The sequence below is a fragment of the Bos indicus genome, chromosome 6, assembly GCF_029378745.1.
Source record: "Bos indicus isolate NIAB-ARS_2022 breed Sahiwal x Tharparkar chromosome 6, NIAB-ARS_B.indTharparkar_mat_pri_1.0, whole genome shotgun sequence".
Taxonomy (NCBI): Eukaryota; Metazoa; Chordata; class Mammalia; order Artiodactyla; family Bovidae; genus Bos; species Bos indicus.
This window is the reverse complement of record NC_091765.1, coordinates 24490632-24513578: the sequence shown is the minus strand read 5'-3', so window position 1 is coordinate 24513578 and position 22947 is coordinate 24490632. Positions and strand designations below refer to the sequence as shown.

The 22947-nt window shown below is 37.5% G+C and overlaps 1 protein-coding gene across 2 annotated transcripts in view; it reads right to left on the bottom strand.

Moving 5' to 3' along the window:
* The window catches only part of PPP3CA (protein phosphatase 3 catalytic subunit alpha), a 325334-nt gene that overhangs the window by 21736 nt on the left and 280651 nt on the right, over nucleotides 1-22947 (bottom strand). For both annotated transcript variants that reach the window (XM_019962387.2, XM_019962388.2), the window contains exons 9-10: nucleotides 10288-10413; nucleotides 7603-7677 (exon numbers count right to left, since the gene is read on the bottom strand). In XM_019962387.2, coding sequence (XP_019817946.1) covers nucleotides 7603-7677; nucleotides 10288-10413 — 201 coding nt within the window. The remainder of the gene's footprint in view (nucleotides 1-7602; nucleotides 7678-10287; nucleotides 10414-22947) is intronic.

Here is a 22947-nt window from a genome sequence, read left to right as displayed (position 1 = left end):
ATTAACAAAAGTATGACAAGCAACCACAAAGACTTTTACAAAATATTGACTAGTCTTTCTTTTTATAGATGTCTTCCTTTCCTTTCTCCAATTACATAATGCAAATTCAGGTATTTTTAAAAAGATACGAGAACTTAAAACTGATAAGCTGATATCCATCTTTGACATGTAAGTTTTTGGAAAAATTACATGGATTTCTCACATGGTCATACTCTTAAAACAGTAAAATACACAAAGTGTTTTTCTTTCCTTCATCAGAAGAGAACAAGAAAGATGTCCTTACGTTTCCTCCAACTATCAAATATTTTATTCCAATTTACACTCCTTCCTCCAACCATCTAAATCTTTGTGAAAGCAACCTATTTAAAATTGGTTTCTTATTGTACTATACTCTCAGCTCAATGAAGGCAGAGACCATGTGTTTATTTACCACTGAATATACAGATATGGTATTCTATGAATATTTTATATAGAAATTTAAAAATAATAGAGAAAATAAAATAGAAATATACCATGATATAAAAATTGAAGTGCTTTGAGTTTTATTTTAGTATTTGGCTTTTTAGAAAATAATTTCAATTTTCTGTTTTAGCTATTATAAACATTAAACAAATTTTGCTATTTGCCTCTTTCCAATAATCTTTTATCTGACCAAATGACAGCCTAATATTTCATTTTCTGGTTTTCTGGTAAGATTTATATCTCATAGTAATTTTTATGCATTTTGGTGCAAATATTTTTAAACAGCTGCTGCTTGAACTGCTCCACAATCCTGGTTCTCACTGTCTTTCCCTCATCACTCTTTTCTCTATTTCATTTGTTTGTCTTTCTTCAGCTTCATAAAGAAGGGATACTTTTCCTGACCAGTGCTCAATTTTCTGATGTTTCCTTCCACATCAGTAACTTTGGAGGCACATTTGACTCTTAGTAGGTTCAATTGTGACTTTTAACACAAAGCCTCAGTCACCTGCTCCAGTTTCATTCCCAAATTCCAGGGCTCCATTTCCAAATCCTGTTTGGATGTTTCCAGAGCCATGTCACTTTTACTCAAACTCATGTCTGTCACTAAACCAGGGGTTCCCAACTTTCGGGATCTAATGCCTGATGACCTGAGGTGGAGCTGATATAATAACAATGGAAATAAAGTGCAGAATAAACGTGATGCGCTTGAACCATCCTTAAACCAGCCTCTTCCCCCCACCCCCACCAACACCCCCCCACACACATCCCTGGCCCGTGGAAAAACTGTGTTCCATGAAACAGGTTTCTGGTGCCAAAAAGGTTGGGGATTGCGACACTAAACTCATCTTTCTCCTGAAACGGATGAAGTTTTTCCATAACTGTTCTCATCCTCCTAGGTACCAAGGTTTGAACCATCCAAACCTGCTTCGGTTTCCTTTGCCCACTGATTCCATAGTTGTAAGTCCTTGGCCGCTCTCTGGAATAGCTCCCTCTTCCTTTTATTATTGAAACTATCATTGTTGCAATCTAATCACCTCAACCTTGAAATACTGTATTCAGTTTCTAAATTATAACCCAACTCATCCTTTGTTCTTTCTCCAAGCATTTTTCCAAGCTTGGAAAAAGTATTTGCTTTTTCTCAAACACAGCTTTTAAGATGACGGCAGGTTATGCTAAGAGTTGATAGAACAAGAATCATATGGCCACTGTGCCCTCAGAGCTCTTGTTTGGTAATATGTCTAAACATTTCTTTGAATTTTTTCATATTAAATGTAATACTTTTGCTCCCAAACTGCCAATTATTATAGGACATAATTTTTTTTTTTCCTTCAGATTGGGAACCTGAAATGTGAGATGCTGAAATCAGCTGCTCAGAAATGACAGTGATTACAGCCATAGGAAGAGCTCTAAGCTAATGGTTCTCCGTATATGTGCTGCCAGACGCACAAAGCAGAAGGGAGTTTTTAAGATGACATTCATCTCAGACACTCATCATGGCAAACAAATACAGCTTTGGTACAAAATGATTTACCCGAGTCCTTAAAGAGGTATTCCTCAAGGACCAGTAAGATGTCACATAAGTCCTACTAATTTCCAACTTCGCACTTTAAAACGTTCTGCATAATTTTTTAAAGTTAGACAGAAAGCAGTGGGGAGACACTCTGGAACCTGTGATATTAGATTTGAAGAATTATCTAATAATCCAAAGCAGATGATGGAAGATAATTTTCTTGTATACAATTTACATGGTTTCGTAGAGGCATGCAAAAAACTGCTCTGATTCCATATTCGGTGACTTGCCTGTGGTTAACATTAGGATAAGGCAAAAACGTGGATAAAGGACAAGAGTTCCGCCATGTGGTTTATTCCTTTAGATGAAAGCAGAGACATAAATTCTAATTTAGTCCTAAGTCTTTCCAGGGCAGCTTGAAACTATACTTGGCTTGAAATGTATTAGTTTTTATTATTTTTTCTTTCTTATTCTACAGGATTTCAGTTTTACCTCCACAGTTCTTTCGTGTTAGCCAGACTTATCACATAGCACCGTCTCAAACATAATTTGCTTACATATATGTACATATACATATATATAAGATAGTGATCTCAGAGTCTAAGATTTTAGACAAAAAGAAAGTTCCAAATAAATATTTCTAACTCATGAAACTGTCATTAGGCTTTTAAGGCTATTCCAGACTTCCTTATTATAATACTGAACAGTAAAGAAAGCTTTGTGATGGAGATTGCTTGATTTCTGTCAGCTTTTCTGCCCCCCACTCCACACACTTTGGAATCACTTACTAATCCGTGCTCTGAAATTAGTCTTCTTCATTAATGAGAATTAACTACTAAATGAGATACATCTACTTGGACTTCGTTCTTCGCTGACATATACTGGGGAATAACAAACCCAAATTAAAACCAGACTATCCTTTTATCATCCAAAATCAGAAGTGGAAACAGGAATCAAAGACCCCGATACATATAAACCAGATCCTCAAAAGACATTCAGTTGGCATTAAACTGCCTCAAAACTTTACAAGATAACAGAAGTTTTGTATTTTATTTTCAACAGAAAAGAACCACAGACCAATTTAAAACAGTGATCTTTTTCTAGACAGGCTATCAAATTCCTTTATTTGTAAGGCAGAAGCTGAGGAGCAGAAATTCATGACACGATTTCTACCCAGCAGAAGCCTAGGCAAGCCAGGAGACTTTTTGTCTATTCAGATGCAATAAAATTTTTCTCATTATCAAACACATAACTTCTTGGAGTGAATTAAGGTTAAAGGAGTAAAACAAAACTATTTTATTTGCTCTGACTTTCATGGTCAAATGATTGTGCAAAAAATCTATTTCTTTATTTTATGGCTATTTAACAGAACAAACTAAAGTATATTATGTTTCGCTAATAGTGTTGTTTTGCAAAAAAAAAAAAGCTCATCATGCTGTTAACAATTCAAGCACTATAACAATAGCTTGTGGAAAGTTCAAGAGCCTGAGAAACAGGCAGACATTGGCATGAATCCAGGCTCCATGAGTTCGCTAGCTCTTTGACCTTAGGTTTTAACCTCACTGCCCTGAGCTCTGTATGGAAAACCAGGATAATCATAGCACCTATATCAAAAAGTTGTCTTGAGGATTAGGGACAATATAAATCACCTAGGAAATTTCCATAAGATAATTCATAGTTAATTATAAGTTTTTGCTGGTCAAAAGGGTAAGAGTTAATACAGATAAACCACTTGGAATGATGCCTAACACCTAAGCGTTAGCTGTGGCCACGTTCATTGTCAAGTGGTGAAGGAGAGCTGACAGAACCCACAGGAAAAGAAGCAAAACGAACCCCACACCTAGCACTCCTCAAGGACATGAGGAGAATTCCTATCCGTGACAGACTTTATAAAACTAACAAGCCCCTTGATAAGGTCCTCTGAGAGGCACGGTCTGTAAAGGCCCATTGTTGTTTATTCACTAGGTCATGTCTGACTCTGCAAGTCCATGGGCTGTAGCCCGCCAGGCTCCTCTGTCCATGGGGTTTCCCAGGCAAGAATACTGAAGTGGGTTGCCGTTTTCTTCTCCAGGGGATCTTCCCGACCCAGAAATCAAACCTGCTCTCCTGCACTGCAACAGGCAGATGCATTACCACTGAGCCACCAGGCGAAGGCACCATTACTACCCTGGATTGTATAGCTGATGTTGGATATCAAGCAAAATATGGAGAAAGGTTTGATAAAGACTCATCAAGAGATGTCTTCTCTTTAGAATAAGCAGCAAGTTAAGGAAGAGCTTTAATTAAGTCTTTTGATGTCTTCTGATTCCTGCTTTCACCTCTGGACTGATAGAACATAGGGCCAGGCCCCAGAGAGAAACAGACACTGCAGGCTGCCTAAAGGAGGAACAGGGTGGGAGAATGGAACCTTGATCCTCAGGTTGAAAATAACATCATACAAAAAGAGCAAAAAAAAAAAAAAAAACCTACAAGATAAGTTCTCAATAAACTCTTGTCCCCCAAAGAGTTAAATAGTTCTGAGAAGATTCTCAAGTTGTTCTCTGAGTAGCTTTGAGGAAATCCATAATTTCTGTGTCGTGGTAAATAAAGCACTAAAGAACATTTCTGATGATTTACTCTGAAATGTATACCACCCTAAGTTAAACACATTTTTAACGAAAACTTTACTTCTGTTTTCCTTTTTCTTTCTCATAAATTCTCAAATTTATGAGATATGAGCATTTAGAAGTTGGAGCTGTTTCTCTGTAGAAATGATCTAAGATTCAAACATGGTAGTGGACGACCCCACCCTTACGGCAGAAAGTGAAGAGGAATAAAAAGCCTCTTGATGAAAGTGAAAGTGGAGAGTGAAAAAGTTGGCTCAAAGCTCAACATTCAGAAAACAAAGATCATGGCATCCGGTCCCATCACTTCTTGGGAAATAGATGGGGAAACAGTGGAAACAGTGTCAGACTTTATTTTTTGGGGCTCCAAAATCACTGCAGATGGTGACTGCAGCCATGAAATTAAAAGATGCTTACTCCTTGGAAGGAAAGGTATGACCAACCTAGATAGCATATTCAAAAGCAGAGACATTACTTTGCCAACAAAGGTCCTGCTAGTCAAGGCTATGGTTTTTCTAGTGGTCATGTATGGATGTGAGAGTTGGACTGTGAAGAAGGCTGAGTGCTGAAGAATTGATGCTTTTGAAGTGTGGTGTTGGAGAAGACTCTTGAGAGTCCCTTGGACTGCAAGGAGGTCCAACCTGTCCATTCTGAAGGAGATCAGCCCTGGGATTTCTTTGGAAGGAATGATGCTAAAGCTGAAACTCCAGTACTTTGGCCACTTCATGTGAAGAGCTGACTCATTGGAAAAGACTCCGATGCTGGGAGGAGTTGGGGGCAGGAGGAGAAGGGGACGACAGAGGATGAGATGGCTGGATGGCATCACCGACTCGATGGACGTGAGTCTGAGTGAACTCCGGGGGTTGGTGATGGACAGGGAGGCCTGGCGTGCTGCGATTCATGGGGTCGCAAAGAGTCAGACACGACTGAGCGACTGAACTGAACTGAGTAAGAGCACTGGTCTGCTTAGAAAGAAAAGAATTCTTCCAAGTGCCCTGAAAAGGACACGCACTTCTATCATTGGCATGAACAGGTTTAAAAGCAACTGCTGATGACCACAGCACATTGATTAGAACTAATTATTTTAAAGCAGAGTAAGTTCCAAAATGCATCCTTTCATGTTAGTGACTAAGCAAGTGGGTAAAGGAACTCACTAAATGAAGTAAACCTGAGGCAGTCTTGGTGATACTCAACTGTGCAGGAAACACCAGCACTGTTGAAATGAGCAGGTGCTTTTGGCTTTAGGATCTGGCAGCACACAGTAGGTGCTCAATATATATTTACTGAATGAGTGAATTAACATGTAATTACAATCATATGCAGGGCTACTTATTTCATACCATGTGCTATATATTTAATATTATTGGTCAATAAACCTTGCTAAAACAGAGATTTGTTTACAGAGCAACACCTCTGTATTAATGCTACTTAATCTTCTTTTTTGAGGAGTTACAGAAACATAGTAAAAGGTATCTATTACAAAATGCTTGTTGACTTTTAAGATTTAAATTTCATCAGGTTAGTATTCTTTCTTGAGGGAAAAAGAATATCTTTCTAACCTTCCATTAGGAAGATTTAGTATCTCTTAGATGGTATTATAACTATCTAATATATATAGATAGTTATATATGGTATATAACCATCTAACTATACCTGCAAAAGTTAACAATGGCAAACTGTGGCTTTAACATATGAAACAGCTAGAATTTGGATAAAGCACAGAACATCCACTGGTTTTCTGAATATTTTAAAATATATCAATATGTTTACTTAAGAAAGTTCTTACAAACTATTTTTTTTTAGCTCATTCTAATCTAGTAAAAGTTTAAAAAAATTCTTTTCTTCCCTGTATTGTACATTCCCTTGCAGTGTGATATATGACTAAAGAATAGTAACATGGAGACAAGTAATGAAGACAAGAGAAGTTAAGGAAAGAGAAAAACCTTGAGATAGTAGAAATAATTGTACACTTCAAATTTACCTAAGTATATAGACTGTATGTATGTGAGTGAATGGACACTTTCATTTTATTTTTGCCTAAAGAGTTAGGTATTCTGCAAAGACTTAGGTATTCTAAGAGTTAGTTAGGTATTCTAATACAAATTAGATGTGATTTGTATTAAGCTCAAATAAATATTAAATCATGCTGTTCAGACAGTAACTTTCAGAAAAGGCTACATTCTTGCTTCATTTTACACATGTACAGTTTCAAAAGGCAAAAATTGTATCAATTTAAACTTTCCACAATATCTAGTTTCCACTGCTACCATTCCCTTTTATTTGATAATGTCTTACTTTATTGATATTTTATGTTTACACATCAGTCTCTCCAATCAGACTGAAACTTCTTCTTAAGTCTTTAATGCATTTTGGAATCCTGAGTGCCCTGTGCAGAGTAGGCACATGTTAAACATTTATGGAAATGAATTTTGCTCTTGCACTTTCCTCTTCCAACTACATTTTTGTATATTACCATCCCTTTTAGGGCCCTTTTGTAAGAGCCAGAGTAATTTTTCTCTCTATCCACATCAGGAATCTTTGTCTTTTATAGAAAGTGTACTCCCTGAAGGTAACAAATACAAAATAGTATTTTTAAAAAACAGTAATAAAAAAACCTAATAATTTATTTAATTATTACAGATATGAATAGATATTAAGTTGACATAAATATCAATATGTCAATGTGTAAGTTATGTTTTATCATAGACATCAAAATCTGAATAACTGACAGGAACAATTGCACTAAAAGAGCCAAAAAAGTGACTTAGCAATGTGAGCTACTGAAAGATGGTTATTAAAGTACTTAACTGCTTCAACTATGTTTTCAAGGTGATGGGAAAATTCTCTCAAGGATTTTGTTTCTTATATTTCTTCAAAGTAATTATAAAATATCATAACATTGTTCATTCTCAACAGTACATTATTTACACATAATCTGAATCTTAGAAATTTATTCTTAGGGTTATCTGTAAGATGCCAAGTAACTACCTAGTAAACTGAATTAGCTCAAAGGCTCAAGGCTCTTACCATCAAATCCATCTTCTTCTGACCCTAGTTCATCGTCTGAGCATATGTTGAGGACATTTACCAGCATCTCAGTCACTGAGGAGACAAAGGAAAGAAAGAAAAAATAGTCTAAAACATTTACTGTAATATTAATTATTACTCTGGCACTGTTAATGAGCAGGCTTGGCAGTAACATTCTTACCTATATTGAAGATGGAATTTCCTGCATAATAGTTTTTATAAAATTCAGATCATAAAAGATATCAGGCTTTGTGTTTCTATGTAGACTTTATATTATTAAAATTATCAGCTCATGCCTACAAAATCTAATGGAAACATTGACCAGGTATCAGTCAATAGATACTGGACCAAAGAAAAATGTGGATGTGAATATAGTATACATCTATGAAGGAGAAAATGCTTTTTAATTTTTATTTATTTGTGCAAAAATGCTGTTAGATTTAGACAAGGTTACAAACATTAGGTTCATAGGGATCAAGTGAATGCTGGAGCTCTTTTTAATTTTTAGTCCCCCAGAGAACTCAGTTTAGTGATAGAAATATGGCTTGTGTTTACAAAAAACTGATAATTGATGAACTAATATATTTGACATAGCTTTGAGAATATTGATTTAAAAAATTAATGTGTTGATATATATATATATATCATTAAATTTCATTTTCAAAAAGGTTTTACAAATGAAGCTTAGATAAGTCTAATAAGAAATTTACTTGAGTAAATAGATTAAAAGAGGGCTGTATAAAAGCATTATACACAGAAATTAGTACTGCAACACTTTATACTAAGTTACATGTTATTTGCGTTAAACATTTTTAAAAGTTAGGTTGGGTTCTATCATGAGTGTGAAAAGAAGCTTGTCCAGTATTTCTTCAAGAGTTCAGTTTTAAAATCAATGTTCTTCTAGCATTAAAGATATATGTGAAAGGGTGAAACTTCAGTGGGGCCAACATTAACCCAGAGCTTCAGTTTCATTATCAAAAATAAGTTATGTACACATATATATTACTATATTCTTTTGTTACAGATGTTCAAAAAATCTGATTAATTAATGGAAACAACCCACATGAAGGGTGTTCAAGGATAGTTGTCAGGATTCTCAGTGCTTTTCTGTCCATGCTATGATCTGATGGGTGCAAGGAAGTGGTGACATGGAGTAGAACCGGGAACATTTATCTATTAAAATTAAAATTTACTGACTCTTAAAATTTACTTTTGACTTGTTTTGGTGTTGAAGGGGAAGACTTCTTTGATGACAATTCATAACTTCTTGGGTTTAATCATTAAAGGATATTTAAAAGAAAAAAACAAGGATTGTAGGAAAATATTATACATATTAATATATTACATATATGTATGAATGTAAATACACAATATTTCAGAAAAATGCACAGCTTTTCTCTAAAATTCCCCCACAGGCCATTATTTTTCTAAAACCAGTGCCAGCTCTTATGTTTATTACAGTCTCTATTCCCTTTCTCTGTGATGCTCAAGACTTGGCTTGAGGAATGATCCAGACTATCACCATCATGCCTCCTGAATGGAAAACTCAAGTTCAGTGGGTGCAGGCTTTTCCTTAAAATTTTTGTTGCAGTTTAGGTCAAAATACAAAAAAAACAAATAAAGGGGGACTGAAGGAAAGAAAGAAAAGACCAATTCTTCTGAAAAACTGGAGCATGCTAATAAACAACTTTTAAAATATACATCTTTCTCATCTAATGGTCACAATATTTATCACCAATCAGTTGCTCAGTTGTGTCCAACTCTTTGCCACCCATCGTGGCAGGCTCCTCTGTCCATAGGATTTTTCAGGCAAGAATACTGGAGTGGGTCACCATTTCCTCCTCCAGGGGATCTTCCCAACCCAGGGATCTAACCCATGTCTCCTACATTGCAGGTGGATTCTTTGCTGTCAAGCCATCATTATAATGAACTATTTTGTTGTTGTTGTTGTTATTGTACATGCTGTGTTTCAAAATATTGTAAACATTAATAACTTTCATTCAATGATTATTATTAACATCAGAAATGTGAGGAAAGCCTGGTTATCTCAACCTTTTAATTTGACTGGTAGTTTGTAAAATAAAATAGAACTTTTGAATTATAATACAAAGGGGTAAGAAGAGAAGGTAGCCATTATTATAGCTTGAAGCCAGTCAAAACTATGAATTTGTTACTTTAAGTTGGATTATTCTAATAAGATTATGTAAATTATCCTAATAGTTCTCATTTCTTTTATTTCCCCCTTAATTCCATCCATTACATGTTAATAATATGTACAATGACACACTTTCAAATTTCTGCTCCTATGGTGCAGCTTGCGAGTTTTATTGGTTAGACCAAAGGCTTTCTCTTTCTGAATATTTCATGGTAAAAGAGCCAAAAGTTTTCTCCTTCCTTCTCATATCATTTTATGTAACACCAACATACATACACTGCCAGGTGTAAGACGGATAGCTGGTGTGAAGTTGCCGTGTAGCAGAGACAGCCCCGTCCAGTGCCCTGTGATGACCTGGAGGGATGGGATGAGGGTAGAGGAGGCAGGCTAGGAAGCCAGGGGAGGTATGTATAATAATGGCTGATTTGCACTGTTGTAACAGAAACCAATGCAACATTGTACAAAAATTTGTTTTAAATATATCTAAAGAAAAAGAAAAAAAAAGAACATCCCAGGATTCCACAACACACCTTTTTCCCCAACAAACGGCAGGGACCAGGTGAAAACATCCATGAAATTTGGAAGCCAGTATGGATGAGGAGAACAGTTGAATTGCCTGATATTCATGACATTGTTCTCATACTTCAATACTGCAGCTGAAAAAAACAAAAAGAAGGAAATTAGATTCACAAGCATATATTTCTGCTTCTACACATGGCTTGAGTTGATCAAGAGAATGCAACTAATTGACTTAAGCTCCAAAATATCAAGGCAAATAGCTTCATCTGTCATGAATGTTTATACTAGTTATGGATTTAATCTTCACTCAGCGTAATATGTAACTGCAAAATATATGAATGCCATATATGAAAATTCATTATAATTTGGCAAATATATATAAAAAAATAGTTAATCAAACACCAGGAATTGGATTAAGCTTTTTTGCAGCCAAGAATATTTTAGTCTTATTTAAAATTTGATGAGACAAATAAAAGTGGCATAGGTAAGTTAGTGCAATATAATAATCTCAAATATCTGAACAGAATTTATTTCTACTGCTTTTAAACCACACTTTTTTTCCCCAGTAGAACTCATAACAGTTGTACAAACAGTTTAAATTAGACTGCAATCTTGACTTAATAAAGTAAAATGTTTGGATTGAATTCTGCCTTAAATAATATGCTGGTATCTGACTCCACCCTTGACTTCCGAAAAGGATGCACCATCCGCAAATAGGAAAATAAATCTGCTTGCTTTACTCTGGTTTGTCTGGTGTCTGTAGGCTGGATTGATACTCATATAGAATGTTATGGTTGAAGAGATGCTAAGAGCACAGCTGATCTCCCTTCTAACCAGGTTCAGAATTTCATCTATAGCAATCAGGACACAGTGTGAGCAGGTCTCTGTGAATACTTTCAATGAAGCAAAAGCTTTACTACTTACTGATCTTAGTTCTCCCTTCTGAAAAAATACAGAACAAGTACACTTCTGTTTCTTTAAACATTAAGAACAATACTCTCATATTGCAGACTTTCTATGATGGCATGATTAGCATCTGTGTGTGCGTGCTAAGTCACTTCAGTTGTGTCCAAATCTTTGCAACGCTATGGACTGTAGCCCGCTAGGCTTCTCTGTTCCTGGGATTCTCTAGGCATGAATTCTGGAGTGGGTTGCCATTCCCTCCTCCAGGGGATCTTCCTGACCCCGGATTTGAACTAGCATCTTCTGCGGCTCCTGCACTGCAGGTGGATTCTTTACCATAAAGCCACTTAGGAAGCCCATGATTAGCATTTTCTTAGCAGAAATTACTGAACAGATCCTGATGCTACTGCTAAGTCGTTTCAGTCGTGTCCGACTCTGTGCGACCCCATAGACGGCAGCCCACCAGGCTCTGCCATCCTTGGGATTCTCCAGGCAAGAACACTGGAGTGGGTTGCCATCCTAAGATGATGTCAAATGAGTTTTTTTATGGCTTTGTCTGGGGGTTTAAAATATAGAAAAATTAATCATTTCACTACCTTAAAATTTTTAGGCTGACTTTATAAGTGAAAGATTAGTTATAGCATGTGATTCCTATGCATAAACACAGGCCTTAAAAATCTTTTTTTTTTTTTAAATTACTGGAAGTTTACTAGGTTTGAGCTTTTGCATCAGTGTCTGCACTAACATCTTTTCTTCTTACTTGATGATATCTTTAACTTAACATTGCTTTCATAGCTCCACATTTTTCTTTTACTTTGAATGTTTTCTCAGAATCTTTGAATTTCCAAATTCTTCCCAGACCTTGGTGCCCAGCTCAAGCACTATCCCCTCTTTGAAATCTTTCCTGATTTCTTCTGAGTGTCTTTCCTCTAAATTCCCAAAACCCTTGACTTAAAGCTCTATTTGCATTTATTATTTAATTTAAATACAGGAATTCTATGTATATACATATATGCCCAATGTCTCCCTGTGTCTGTAAGGAAAAGTACCCTTCAGCAGACTTAATAGTATTTATGTTTGAGTGCTGAAGAATTGATACTTTTGAATTGCATTACTGGAGAAGACTCTTGAGAGTCCCTTGGACTGCAAGGAGATCAAACCAGTCAATCCTAAAGGAAATCAACCCTGAATATTCATCAGAAGGACTGATGCTGAAGCTGAAGCTCCAGTATTTTGGCCACCTGATGAGAAAAGTCCATTCATTGGAAAAGACCCTGATGCTGGGAAAGATTGAGGGCAACAGAAGGCGGCAGCAGAGTGTGAGATGGTTAGATAGCATCACCAACTCAATGGACCTGAATCTAAAACAAACTCTGGGAGATAGTGGAGGACAGAGGAGCCTGGAGTGCTGCAGTCCTTGGAGTCACAAAGGGTCAGACATGACTCAGTGAATGAACAATAACAATGCTTGTTTCACATACCATCTTCTTAGTATAGATGCTCAAAAGCTAAGGACATATCTTGATATTTCCCCCACAATCTTTTTCAAGAAAATTCCTCCTAATCCTTTGACCTTTTCCTCAACCTGTACATCGTATTCTGGATGTCTGTCACATCAGCAATGCGGCTGTTAAAGTGTGGCTCAGAACTAATATAATCTTGGGGGGGATGATCAGTGCAGAGTATGGGAAGAATGTATAGTTTTCTGTGATTTGCATACTACATACATCATACTGCAGCTGAACAATAAGTGGATGTTTTCAGCAGCTTACCATTAACAAAAATCATACTTGATAAGAGTGAGGTTTTTTCTTTGAATCATATTTCAGGCTGACCAACCCAATTCCAGAGAACAGAATCACAGATGGTTTGGGGACAAGTATTACAGATGGTACATTCAACACTGAGTTACTGCCTTCCTATAGAATACTGAATCCTCCATACACTTGTGTAAACTCATTCTTCTTTGCATTCTTTTTTCATTATCCTATCATTGATTCGATATGTCATTTGGCCTAAGGATACATTCACACAGTATTAAAAACATGCAAAACGAAAAAATCAGGGCAAATGACAACATCACCTTTGTGAGATTAGAAAGGGGAAGTCCTTTCAGCTTAGCTGCCTGGTCTCTGAGCACCAGCTTCATGGAAATGGTATTTATACTATTTTTAAATACTGCATATTCTTAGTAGGAATGGATCTTCCTGTCTTCGAAAGAATCTTTTAGGTTCTAAGTTGTCTTTTTGAAGAGTAATTTCTTCTCTAAGTTTTCCCCACTTTTTATTAGCTTAGGATGGTGCAGCAGGAAGAGATAAATAAATGTTATAACTGAGAGTACCCAGGAGAAAAGGGAGGCTTTCGATAATATGTCATTTAGTCCTTATTACGAATCTGAAAAACAGATGTGACTGCCCTCATGCTATAGACTAGACTAAGGATCTGAGGTTGAGAAGTAAAATAACTGTCTCAGGATCATGCAACAAGGAACTAGAAGATTTTACTCCCAATTCAAACTCAGCTTTTACTGACACCAAATCCATCCTCTTTCTAACATCCCTCTGTCTCTCCTAAGTGATCAATATTTGAATTCCAGTCCGAGCTATTATACTAATTTAACTTTGAATATGATGTTCATAATTAAAGATGTTTTAGCTTTTTGCCAAAATCCATGTTTGAGAAAAATGAAATACGATGCACATTCACTAGTGTGGATAAAGCTTGTCCAATAGATAAAGCAGAAGTTCTGTTTTGTCACTGGTGACACAAAGCATTTATTCATTTGACACTGGCTCAACACAATTTATCTGCGTGCCTACCGATAATGCAGATACTGTTTACAGATTTTATTTTTGTTTATTAGCAACAGAAATAATACCATTTAATAGAGGCTACATTTTCTAAGCATCTGCTCTATGTGTTCCTGTGCTCGGGCTTGGTCATTTCAGTCTTGTCTGACTCTCTGTGACCCCATGGACTGTAGCCCACGAGGCTCCACTGTCCATGGGATGCTCCAGGCAAGAATACTGGAGTGGGTTGCCATGCCCTCCTCCAGGGGATCTTCCTGACCCAGGGATTGAACCCGTGTCCCTTATGTCTCCCGCATTGGCTGGTGGGTTCTTTATCACTAGTGCCGCTGGGGAAGCCCATCTGCTCTATACCAGGCACTGTATTTGGTGTTTAATAAGCAAATACCTTCACAATCTCTCTCAAAAAAGTGGTTCTTATTTACATTTTCAAAATAAGCAGAGAGGTTATTTGCCCAAGGTCACAGATGAGAAGCAGCAAACCTCAGTTTGGTTTTGAATCTGAAGTCCCTCATCTTTTCAGTTTTCCACAATATTCTCACCCTAACTGCATAAATCACTCCAGGTCTACCAAATGCTGGACACAGAGTCTCCTTCCACGTTCATTCCTTTTTTAAAAAAGGGAGCACTGGACGGGAAGCCCAGGCGCCCAGGCTGAAGGATGAATGCTGTCATGAATTACTCACAAGACCCAAGAACACTTAATGTCTCTGCGTCTCAGTTACCTCACTTTTTACTACTTGGGTTTATTTGGATAATTTACACAACCTCTTTCAGATCTGAATAATGTTAACCGACTTCTGGAACGAAGCTCTCATCATTAATGCAAAGATTGATGAATGTTCTCAGTAATTCTAAAAGCCGTTAATAGAACCTTTTCCCTTAATTTTCAATATATGAAAAAAAATAGCTTTCATTTAAAGATGCAAATGCAGCAATATGCATTCTCTTCTTCAGCCATATAAAATACTCATGCAAATACACTTCTTGAATAATCTTACATTAATAACTTATGACTTTTGATTTTTGTGCATAATATATATATCACAAAAATATATAAAAAAATTCAAACCAGAACAGTCCCAAATATCCAGTCACGAAATTCACAGTTAACGTTTCATCTTCCACCTCCCACATCCTCCGCCCCTGCCGCCTGCCTCTGTCACTGGAATTACGAAGCTCAACTATAGCCCTAACAGGATGCTCTCCTGTGAAGTACTTGAAAGACACTTATCTCCACCGGCCACATAAATAATACAAACGGTTGTACTTCAAGAATCACTTGAGACCACCTCCTGAGATCTTGTCTGAGAAAGAGAGAGGAAAAAAGAACGAAGTCTATCATCAAGGGCCTCCTTTATTCTGCTGGCAATTATACATGACCTTGTGTCCTTTAACAACTGTATTAGAGGCCAGGGGACAGAAGATGACACATATACGGGCCTTAGGTTACTGACCATAATTCAGAACAGACCAGACAGCACGGCACAAATGCTCTTCCACTGCACATGCAGGTGTGAAGAACAGTCAGAAGAAATCTGGTATAAGACAAAGAGTATTAATCTGTTTGGATCTGGAGACCTGACTGCCAGTTCTTTTTCTGATACCAAAATTATGGCAAGAAAGCTATCCAATTAACTGGTCCCATTTTGCTTATGCAGAAGACAGATATAAAATCAGCAACAAAGAGACTGCTCCCAGTTGGGAATAGGAAGGGGCACTGGACCTCTATCATATCTAGTGATATAACAAGGCCTTCTAATATAGTGAAACCTGAGGAACAGCATCTAGATTTTAATTCAGTCTTTTCTCTATCAAACCACGCACTAACTTGCTAGACCAAATCCAAATCTGTAAAATAAAGGGATCTCTCTTACTCAAAAATGGAAATTTTGGTGAGACACAAAACCTAGTATTTCACAAAAACTTGGTAACACATCTCAGCATCTTCTTTACAATTGCCATCACCAGGGAGGCTGATGACAGAGCAGTGAATGACAAAGACATAAGGTCAAAAGAGAGCTTCTAGTTTAAGAGAAGTTATCTAAATATTCGACTGTGGTGATAAAGAAGACTCTTGAGAGTCTCTTGGACTTCAAGATCAAAGTAGTCAATCCTAAAGGAAATCAACCCTGAATATTCATTGGAAGGACTGATGCTGAAGCTGAAGCTCCAATACTTTAGCCACTAGAGGTGAAAAGCCGACTCATTGGAAAAGACCCTGATGATGGGAAAGACTGAAGGTAGGAGGAGAAGGGGGCAACAGAGGATGAAATGGTTGGATGGCATCACCGACTCAGTGGACGTGAGTTTGCTCCAGGAGAGTGCTGCAGTCCATGTGGTCTCAAAGAGTGAGACACAAGTGGGCAACTGAAGACAACAAGCAAAATACTGCTGACAAGATGCATTTGACTAGCTCACCAAATCATGGGCTGAACACATTCCAAGTGGATTTCAAGAGAAACACAGAGCTCCTTTTCTGAAAGCCTTCAGATTAGTAACTGTAATACTCCCAACATACCTCAGGCATTCTCAACACTACTAGTAGGGTTGTTCAATAGCAGAGAAGAGCCCACCAGAAGAGGAATGATGAAGTTTATTCTTTTGACCCTTCTGCTAACATTTTTCATCTCTTTAACTTTAATTGACCGTGTACTGCCCCCTTCAAAAGACAGGATGGAAGGACAGAAAAGAAACAAAGATGAGAGGAAAGCAAAGGAGGGCTCTTCAGAATCACTGTAAGACATCCAGAACCAGAAATAGCAAGAAAAAAACAGGCATAATAGTCCCAGGATGTTTTTTCCTTTCAACTCTTCTACCCGCAGATGCCCTAGTAGAAAAACTAGCATCAGTGTGTTCTTTTGGCAAAGTCCTACCATCACAGAAGGAGGCATGATAGCTTGATGGATAAAATTCTTGAGGTAGGACTATGTACTCAAAATGTCCTTTGGTGGTGTTTTAAGATTATGTTGGTATGCTTTTTCAAATATATATTTTTCCATAAAGATTACTTTTGGGTGGGGGACAATTTTAATTTAAAAATTTGGGAAGACATATATGTACATTTACATAAATGCCTAGTTACCACACTACACGTTATAGCATCCATGAATACAATCTCTCTGATTCCTTCCATTTAGAAATCTGATTTCTAACTCGTGTTCTCCTTTTTTTTTTTCCTTCTCCATGTCCTGTACTTGCCTGATGGATTTTGTTTTAAAATGATTCCTTTTTTATTATTAGTAGCCCAGGTAAAAGGCATGACTTAGGTCAAAGGAAATTTACCAGTTCATGAGGGTTGTTATAGTTGGTGAGCAAGGGCTGTCCTTATAACTCACTCTTACTCTATGGCTCATAAGTTCAGGTAAAAGTAAGTATGCAAGTCATTTATTAAGAGGGACTTCAAGTCTTCAATTTGTAGGTAATTTTGTCATAATAATAATCTTTAGTGTGTGTTTTTTAATTTAGTGCTCAAATCACTCAATACTTAAGATAGCGTATCTCACAGGCAATGCTTAGTGACTTCCACATAATGACTGAAGTTCACCAACTTGAAATATTTTAGTATGCCTGGATACAAATAGTAGGTATATGTAATTATCTTGAAGCTAAGAGCTAATGACTTTGTACTTATGGAAATACACACACGTGTTTCTGTATATATAACTCTTTTATGCCTATACCCTTATTCTTCCTCTTACCCTGTACATGCCTCTTTCACGGCACCTATAACACCTTCTTTAGCTTTGTCACAAGTCTCCTACATAAAATGCAGATGATATTATCTTACACAAGGCAGGTGACTGTACTAGATGTATTTGTGAAGTTGTCTGAGCCAATCTTATGATTATGTCTGTGTGTCACTGAATGACTGTATGTGTGTTATGGGTTTTCCTTCTTAACACTGCATTGGCAAACTGTGAATCAAGTATTATTCAAACACAAAGTTTTGAGTAAAGTCAGTGGAAGGTAGATGATAGAAGGGAGGAAGAGGGCATAGATCTCTCTTGTTTTCTTTTATTGCGCCTTGTACCATACCTTGCACATGGTTAATGGTCAATAGTTGGTTGAAGTAAAAGTTTAAGGGAAGGCAGAGAGAAAAGAATGACAAGATTGAAAAAAAGAAGAAGGAAAGAAAGAAGGAAGATAGGTGAAGAAAGAAAAAATAAAGAAAAAATTTAAAACACAAAACATGTAACTTGTGAGGATATTAAAAATATAACCAACCACACATGAATGGAAGTCTCAAGGATGCTTGAAAGAATTTTGGGAAAAAGTAATATGCCACTTCAGAGGCTGAATTCTGTTTCAAAACTGTTAAGAGTCTAAAACAGATAAGAGTAGAAATCATACTGTCTCTACCACACAGTGACTATGTGATCATGAGCAAATGTTTCTCATTATTTATTTGAGTTGCACCATGCTGCGTGCTTAGTTGCTCAGTCCTGTCCAATTCCCTGCGACCTCATGGACTGTCGCCCACCAGGCTCCTCTGTTCATGGGGATTCTCCAGGCAAGAATACTGGAGTGGGTTGCCATGTCCTTCTCCAGGGAATCATCCCAAACCAGGGATCAAACCCAAGTCTCCTGCATTGCAGGCAGATTTTTTTACCACCTGAGCCACCAGGAAAGCCCATAATTATGAGCTGTTCTGTCATATTTAGAGTATGAAAATCAAATAAAATATTAATAACATATATGTTAATATTCATAATATATACAATCAGATAAAATCTTTGGCACCTGAAAAATGTAAAGTATCACGACTCAGTTTTAAATTCCTGGAGGAGAGAATAGCTATCTATTTTTAATAATTTTGCCATTTTACAATTCTTACCTCATGTGTCACATCATTATATTAGGATCCAGAGAATTTGAGCCAAAAATTGATCCTTGGAATTAGCTCAAGTCCAGTCAAACACTGTGAATCATTTCTACCATTATAATTTCATCAAGAGAATTTGAATTGCTACTGTAAAATATTTTTTGCTAAGTCAATAAGAAGGAGTCATTGGCAGTTTTGATTTCCCTATCAGTTTGAACTGATAACATTCCTTTAAGTTCTAATCTATACTATTACAATGCTAAAATATGACTTAATCAACCCTGACTAAATGAGAGAGATTTAGCTAAAGCTTTAAAATATTGAAGGAGATGGCATGGACATAGGAAACACTGTGTCCGTTGTGGTTATTTTTCAGTCGCTCAGCTGTGTCTGACTCTTTGCAACCCCATGGACTGCAGCACACCAGCCTTCCCTGTCCTTCACTATCTCCCGGATTTTGCTCAAACACATGTCCATTGAATAGATGATGCCATCCAACCATCTCATCCTCTGTCACCCCCTTCTCCTTGCTCTTATTGTTGATATCCACTCCAAATATATAACAAGGGTTTAAGTGTACCTTGGAGAAGGAAATGGCAACCCACTCCAGTACTCTTGCCTGGAAAATCCCATGGACGGAAGGCTATAGCCCATGGGGTCGCAAAGAGTCCGGACATGACTGAGCAACTTCACTTTCACTTTGGTGGGATGCACTTTGAAAACTAGTACCTATATCTTATCTGTATCTGTTTCTGTATCTGCATGCGATTATAGAACACTCTTCCACCTTGTACTTGGTGTCAAGCCATAAGCTGTAGCTTGCAATGGTTCTCGGTTGCTTGGCAACTAGTTAATATTATCTCCTTGGAACTGAGTTAATATTAAGCTCATATACTTGATATCTACTATTTTTTTTTTGGTCATCTACTTTATTCATGGAAGTAAGTCACTGAGTCTCTTGAAGGTCTAGAATCTCTAGATAATGAAAAGGAAGTGATAATCCATTGACTCATGTCTTTAACTTGTTACATACATATGGTTCCTGTTTGTCCTTCTGTTAAATGCCTTACTGACAATTAGACTTTTAGAGAAGTTGGTTTTAGTTCAGGTTAAGAATCTTCACACCATCTGTGAGAAAATGAAACGTAACCCCTCAAGATGTGAGGCTTAATGGGTCTTGTCCAAGTGACAGCAGACCACTGACAGTGTATCTGGATGGAGGACTCAGCTTCGCTGGAGGTCTTGTCTGCATCCCCAGAAAAAGGTTCACAGAGCACTGATTCTACGGGTGGAACTTCGTGAAAAATGAAGACTGTTATCCAGTCACTAAGCCACGTCCAACTCTTTGTGACCTCCCGTGAACTGCAACATGCCAGGCTCCCCTGTCCTTCACGACTTCCTCCCAGAGTTTGCTCAAGTTCATGTCCATTGAGTCCACTGGTGATGCTATCTAACCATCTTATCCTCTGCACCCCTCTCCTCCTTTTGCCTTCAATATTTCCCAGCTTTCCAAGGTCTTTTCCAATGAGTCAGCTGTTCTCATCAGGTGGCCAAAAGTGAGGATTACCTCACCCACTGCCGTATAATACTTTGCTGTGTGTGTGTTAGTTGCTCAGTCGTGTCTGACTCTTTGTGGCCCCATGGACTGCAGTGTGTCAGGCTCCTCTGTCCATGGGATTCTCCAGGCAAGAATACTGGAGGGGGTTGCCAGTTCCTTCTCCAGGGGATCTTCCTGACCCAGGGATTGAACCCAGGTCTCCCATATTGCAGGCAGGTTTTTTACCACCTGAGCCACCAGCGAAACCTATACTTATTTTGTTGAAAACTGCTGAAATGAACAATCCTGTAGTGGTGTTGGTTAAGAAATCCAGGTCATTTGTTAGAGCAAAGATATATAGATTATATGTAGCTTAATTTAATTAAAATATATAGTGAGAGTAGTTCCTAAGTTTTAAGTCTTGATTTTCTATTTCACCACATGGACAGAGGAGCCAGGCGGGCTACAGCCCATGGGGTCGCAAAGAGTGAGACACACGAACACCTTCACTTTCACTTCCCATTAATTAAATGTTTAAATGTAAGCAAGGTGACTGCTGGACTAAAACTAATCTATTTAGAAAGTGGCCTCCGGCAATGACACTTTCATAGCAGAGTCAAACAAAAGCAAAAGCCTGAGTGCTTTTGTGGGGGGTGGGGTGGGGGTGGGGAGGGTATCTTTTCAAGGGAGAAATTATATATTTCAGAATAGTATAAAAGATACTCTAACTTTATTCTTTTAATAATGTATATACTTGGATGTATAACACTCATGCAATTTTAAAGTGGTAACAAATGACTCTTCATTTCAAAAGCTTTTCCTTTCTTATTGAAGAATAGTCAGTCACCTAAACAATAAGCTGAAAGCTGAATAGAGGATCAGGGCAAACACTGCCCGGAAAGCTTTCACATAACAAAGGTGATCCACAAGGGCACAGGAGGAGGTTAACTTGTGGGCCCTGGAGTCAGACTGCTGAATTTCAGTCTCAGTGCTAATCCCTGACCAGCTTGTACGGGCCTTGGCAAAAGTATGTAACTCCTCTGTCCCAGTTTCTCATCAATGAACTCAAAATTATAATGTAGTTCATAGAATCATTGAAAGATTAAATGAGTTTATTCATGGAAATGTAGATCACTGTCTGGCAATGGTATATGTTCAATATTATTAGTTATTACTATTGCTATAAGTATAGGAAATCACAACACAGATCAGTTCCACATATTGAAGTCTTGGTTATATAAGGCAGTGTAAAGGGGCCATTCTATTGAAATCTTTCTGTGGTTAGTTTTATCCATTTATCTCAGAGAAGTGATTTCTCTGAAAACCCCAATCAAAATCTTCTAACTTCAAGTTCTCTTGGCCTTTAAATGTCTACCTAAATTTCTTTTTTACCATCTCATACTGATAGTAAAGGAAGCTAATACTAACAGTTTTTTCATGGTTTCTGCTTTGCTCCTTCATAGATTCTTATATTCCATACTGTTTCTTGGTGGACTGTGCTAGGTTTAACAACCATTATTAAGAAGTTATCTTCTTGGGGTGTATAATTCTGCAAATACTCATGTTAATCAAATGAACAAAGAAATGAATATTTTTGGTGGGAGTGTATCTTATTGTTTTGCTCTAACATTTGTTAGCAAGTACCAAATAAGAAAATGCTACCATGAATACGTATTTACATTTTCTATACTGAAATAAGTGAACTGGCCAAACAGTTGCTCAAGGCCAATTAAGAAAACCTTTAGATGTGAGATGACCGCAGGGATAAAGTAAAGGCTGTGAAAACTATTGCCGTTGGACAAAGTCTCTAGATTAATTTTATCCAATTTGTAAGGCAACTAGGGATCACAGTTATGGCTGTGGTTGCAAATGCTTCAAAGTGTTTCCAAATGTTTAGTCAAGGCTAAAGGTCATGCCCATGCTTAAGGAAGGCCTCAGACTCTACAGAAATGGTCCCTTGTTATAAAATGTGGGCGGTCTTTGCAGGGAACTAAGCTTTTAAACACGGTATATACAGAGAGAAAAGGTGCTACTCAGGTTGCCTGGACAATGACTGCTGCCTTCCAAAAACGCCCCTGCCCATCTCCCTCTTCCACTCAGGGTAAGGATCGAATCTAGCTGGTTCTTATTTGACTCCTGAACCAGGCGGGTACCAGCTATCTCTGCTTGTGGAAGTTACTCCTGAATGGTAAAAAAAGTTCCCAGTGTGAAAGGACTGTGGTGCAGCGGGGATGGGCTTCTCAGGCCTGGCAAGGCCACCGTGTGATGCTGGTGGGTCCCTGAGGACCGAGAGCCCCTGCTGGGAGAGCCGCAGGGCAAGGAGGGATCAGAAATGCTGCCTTTGCTCCTGGAATTCAAATCACGACTGCCAATCAGATGCCTACCTGGGTTCATTACATTAACAATTCGAGCCTCTTGTACAATGGTATCTTCCTGCCAAGTATACATTATCTTTTAATTTATAAATGCTTGTCTTCCTGAAGCCCCTGTCTACTTTTTGATTGGAAAATATTCAAGGATGTTGAAACTGCAAGCTTTGGTAAGACTACAATACTTTTCATTAAGCAATTTTATCAAGCTGTCAAGTTTCAAACATTAT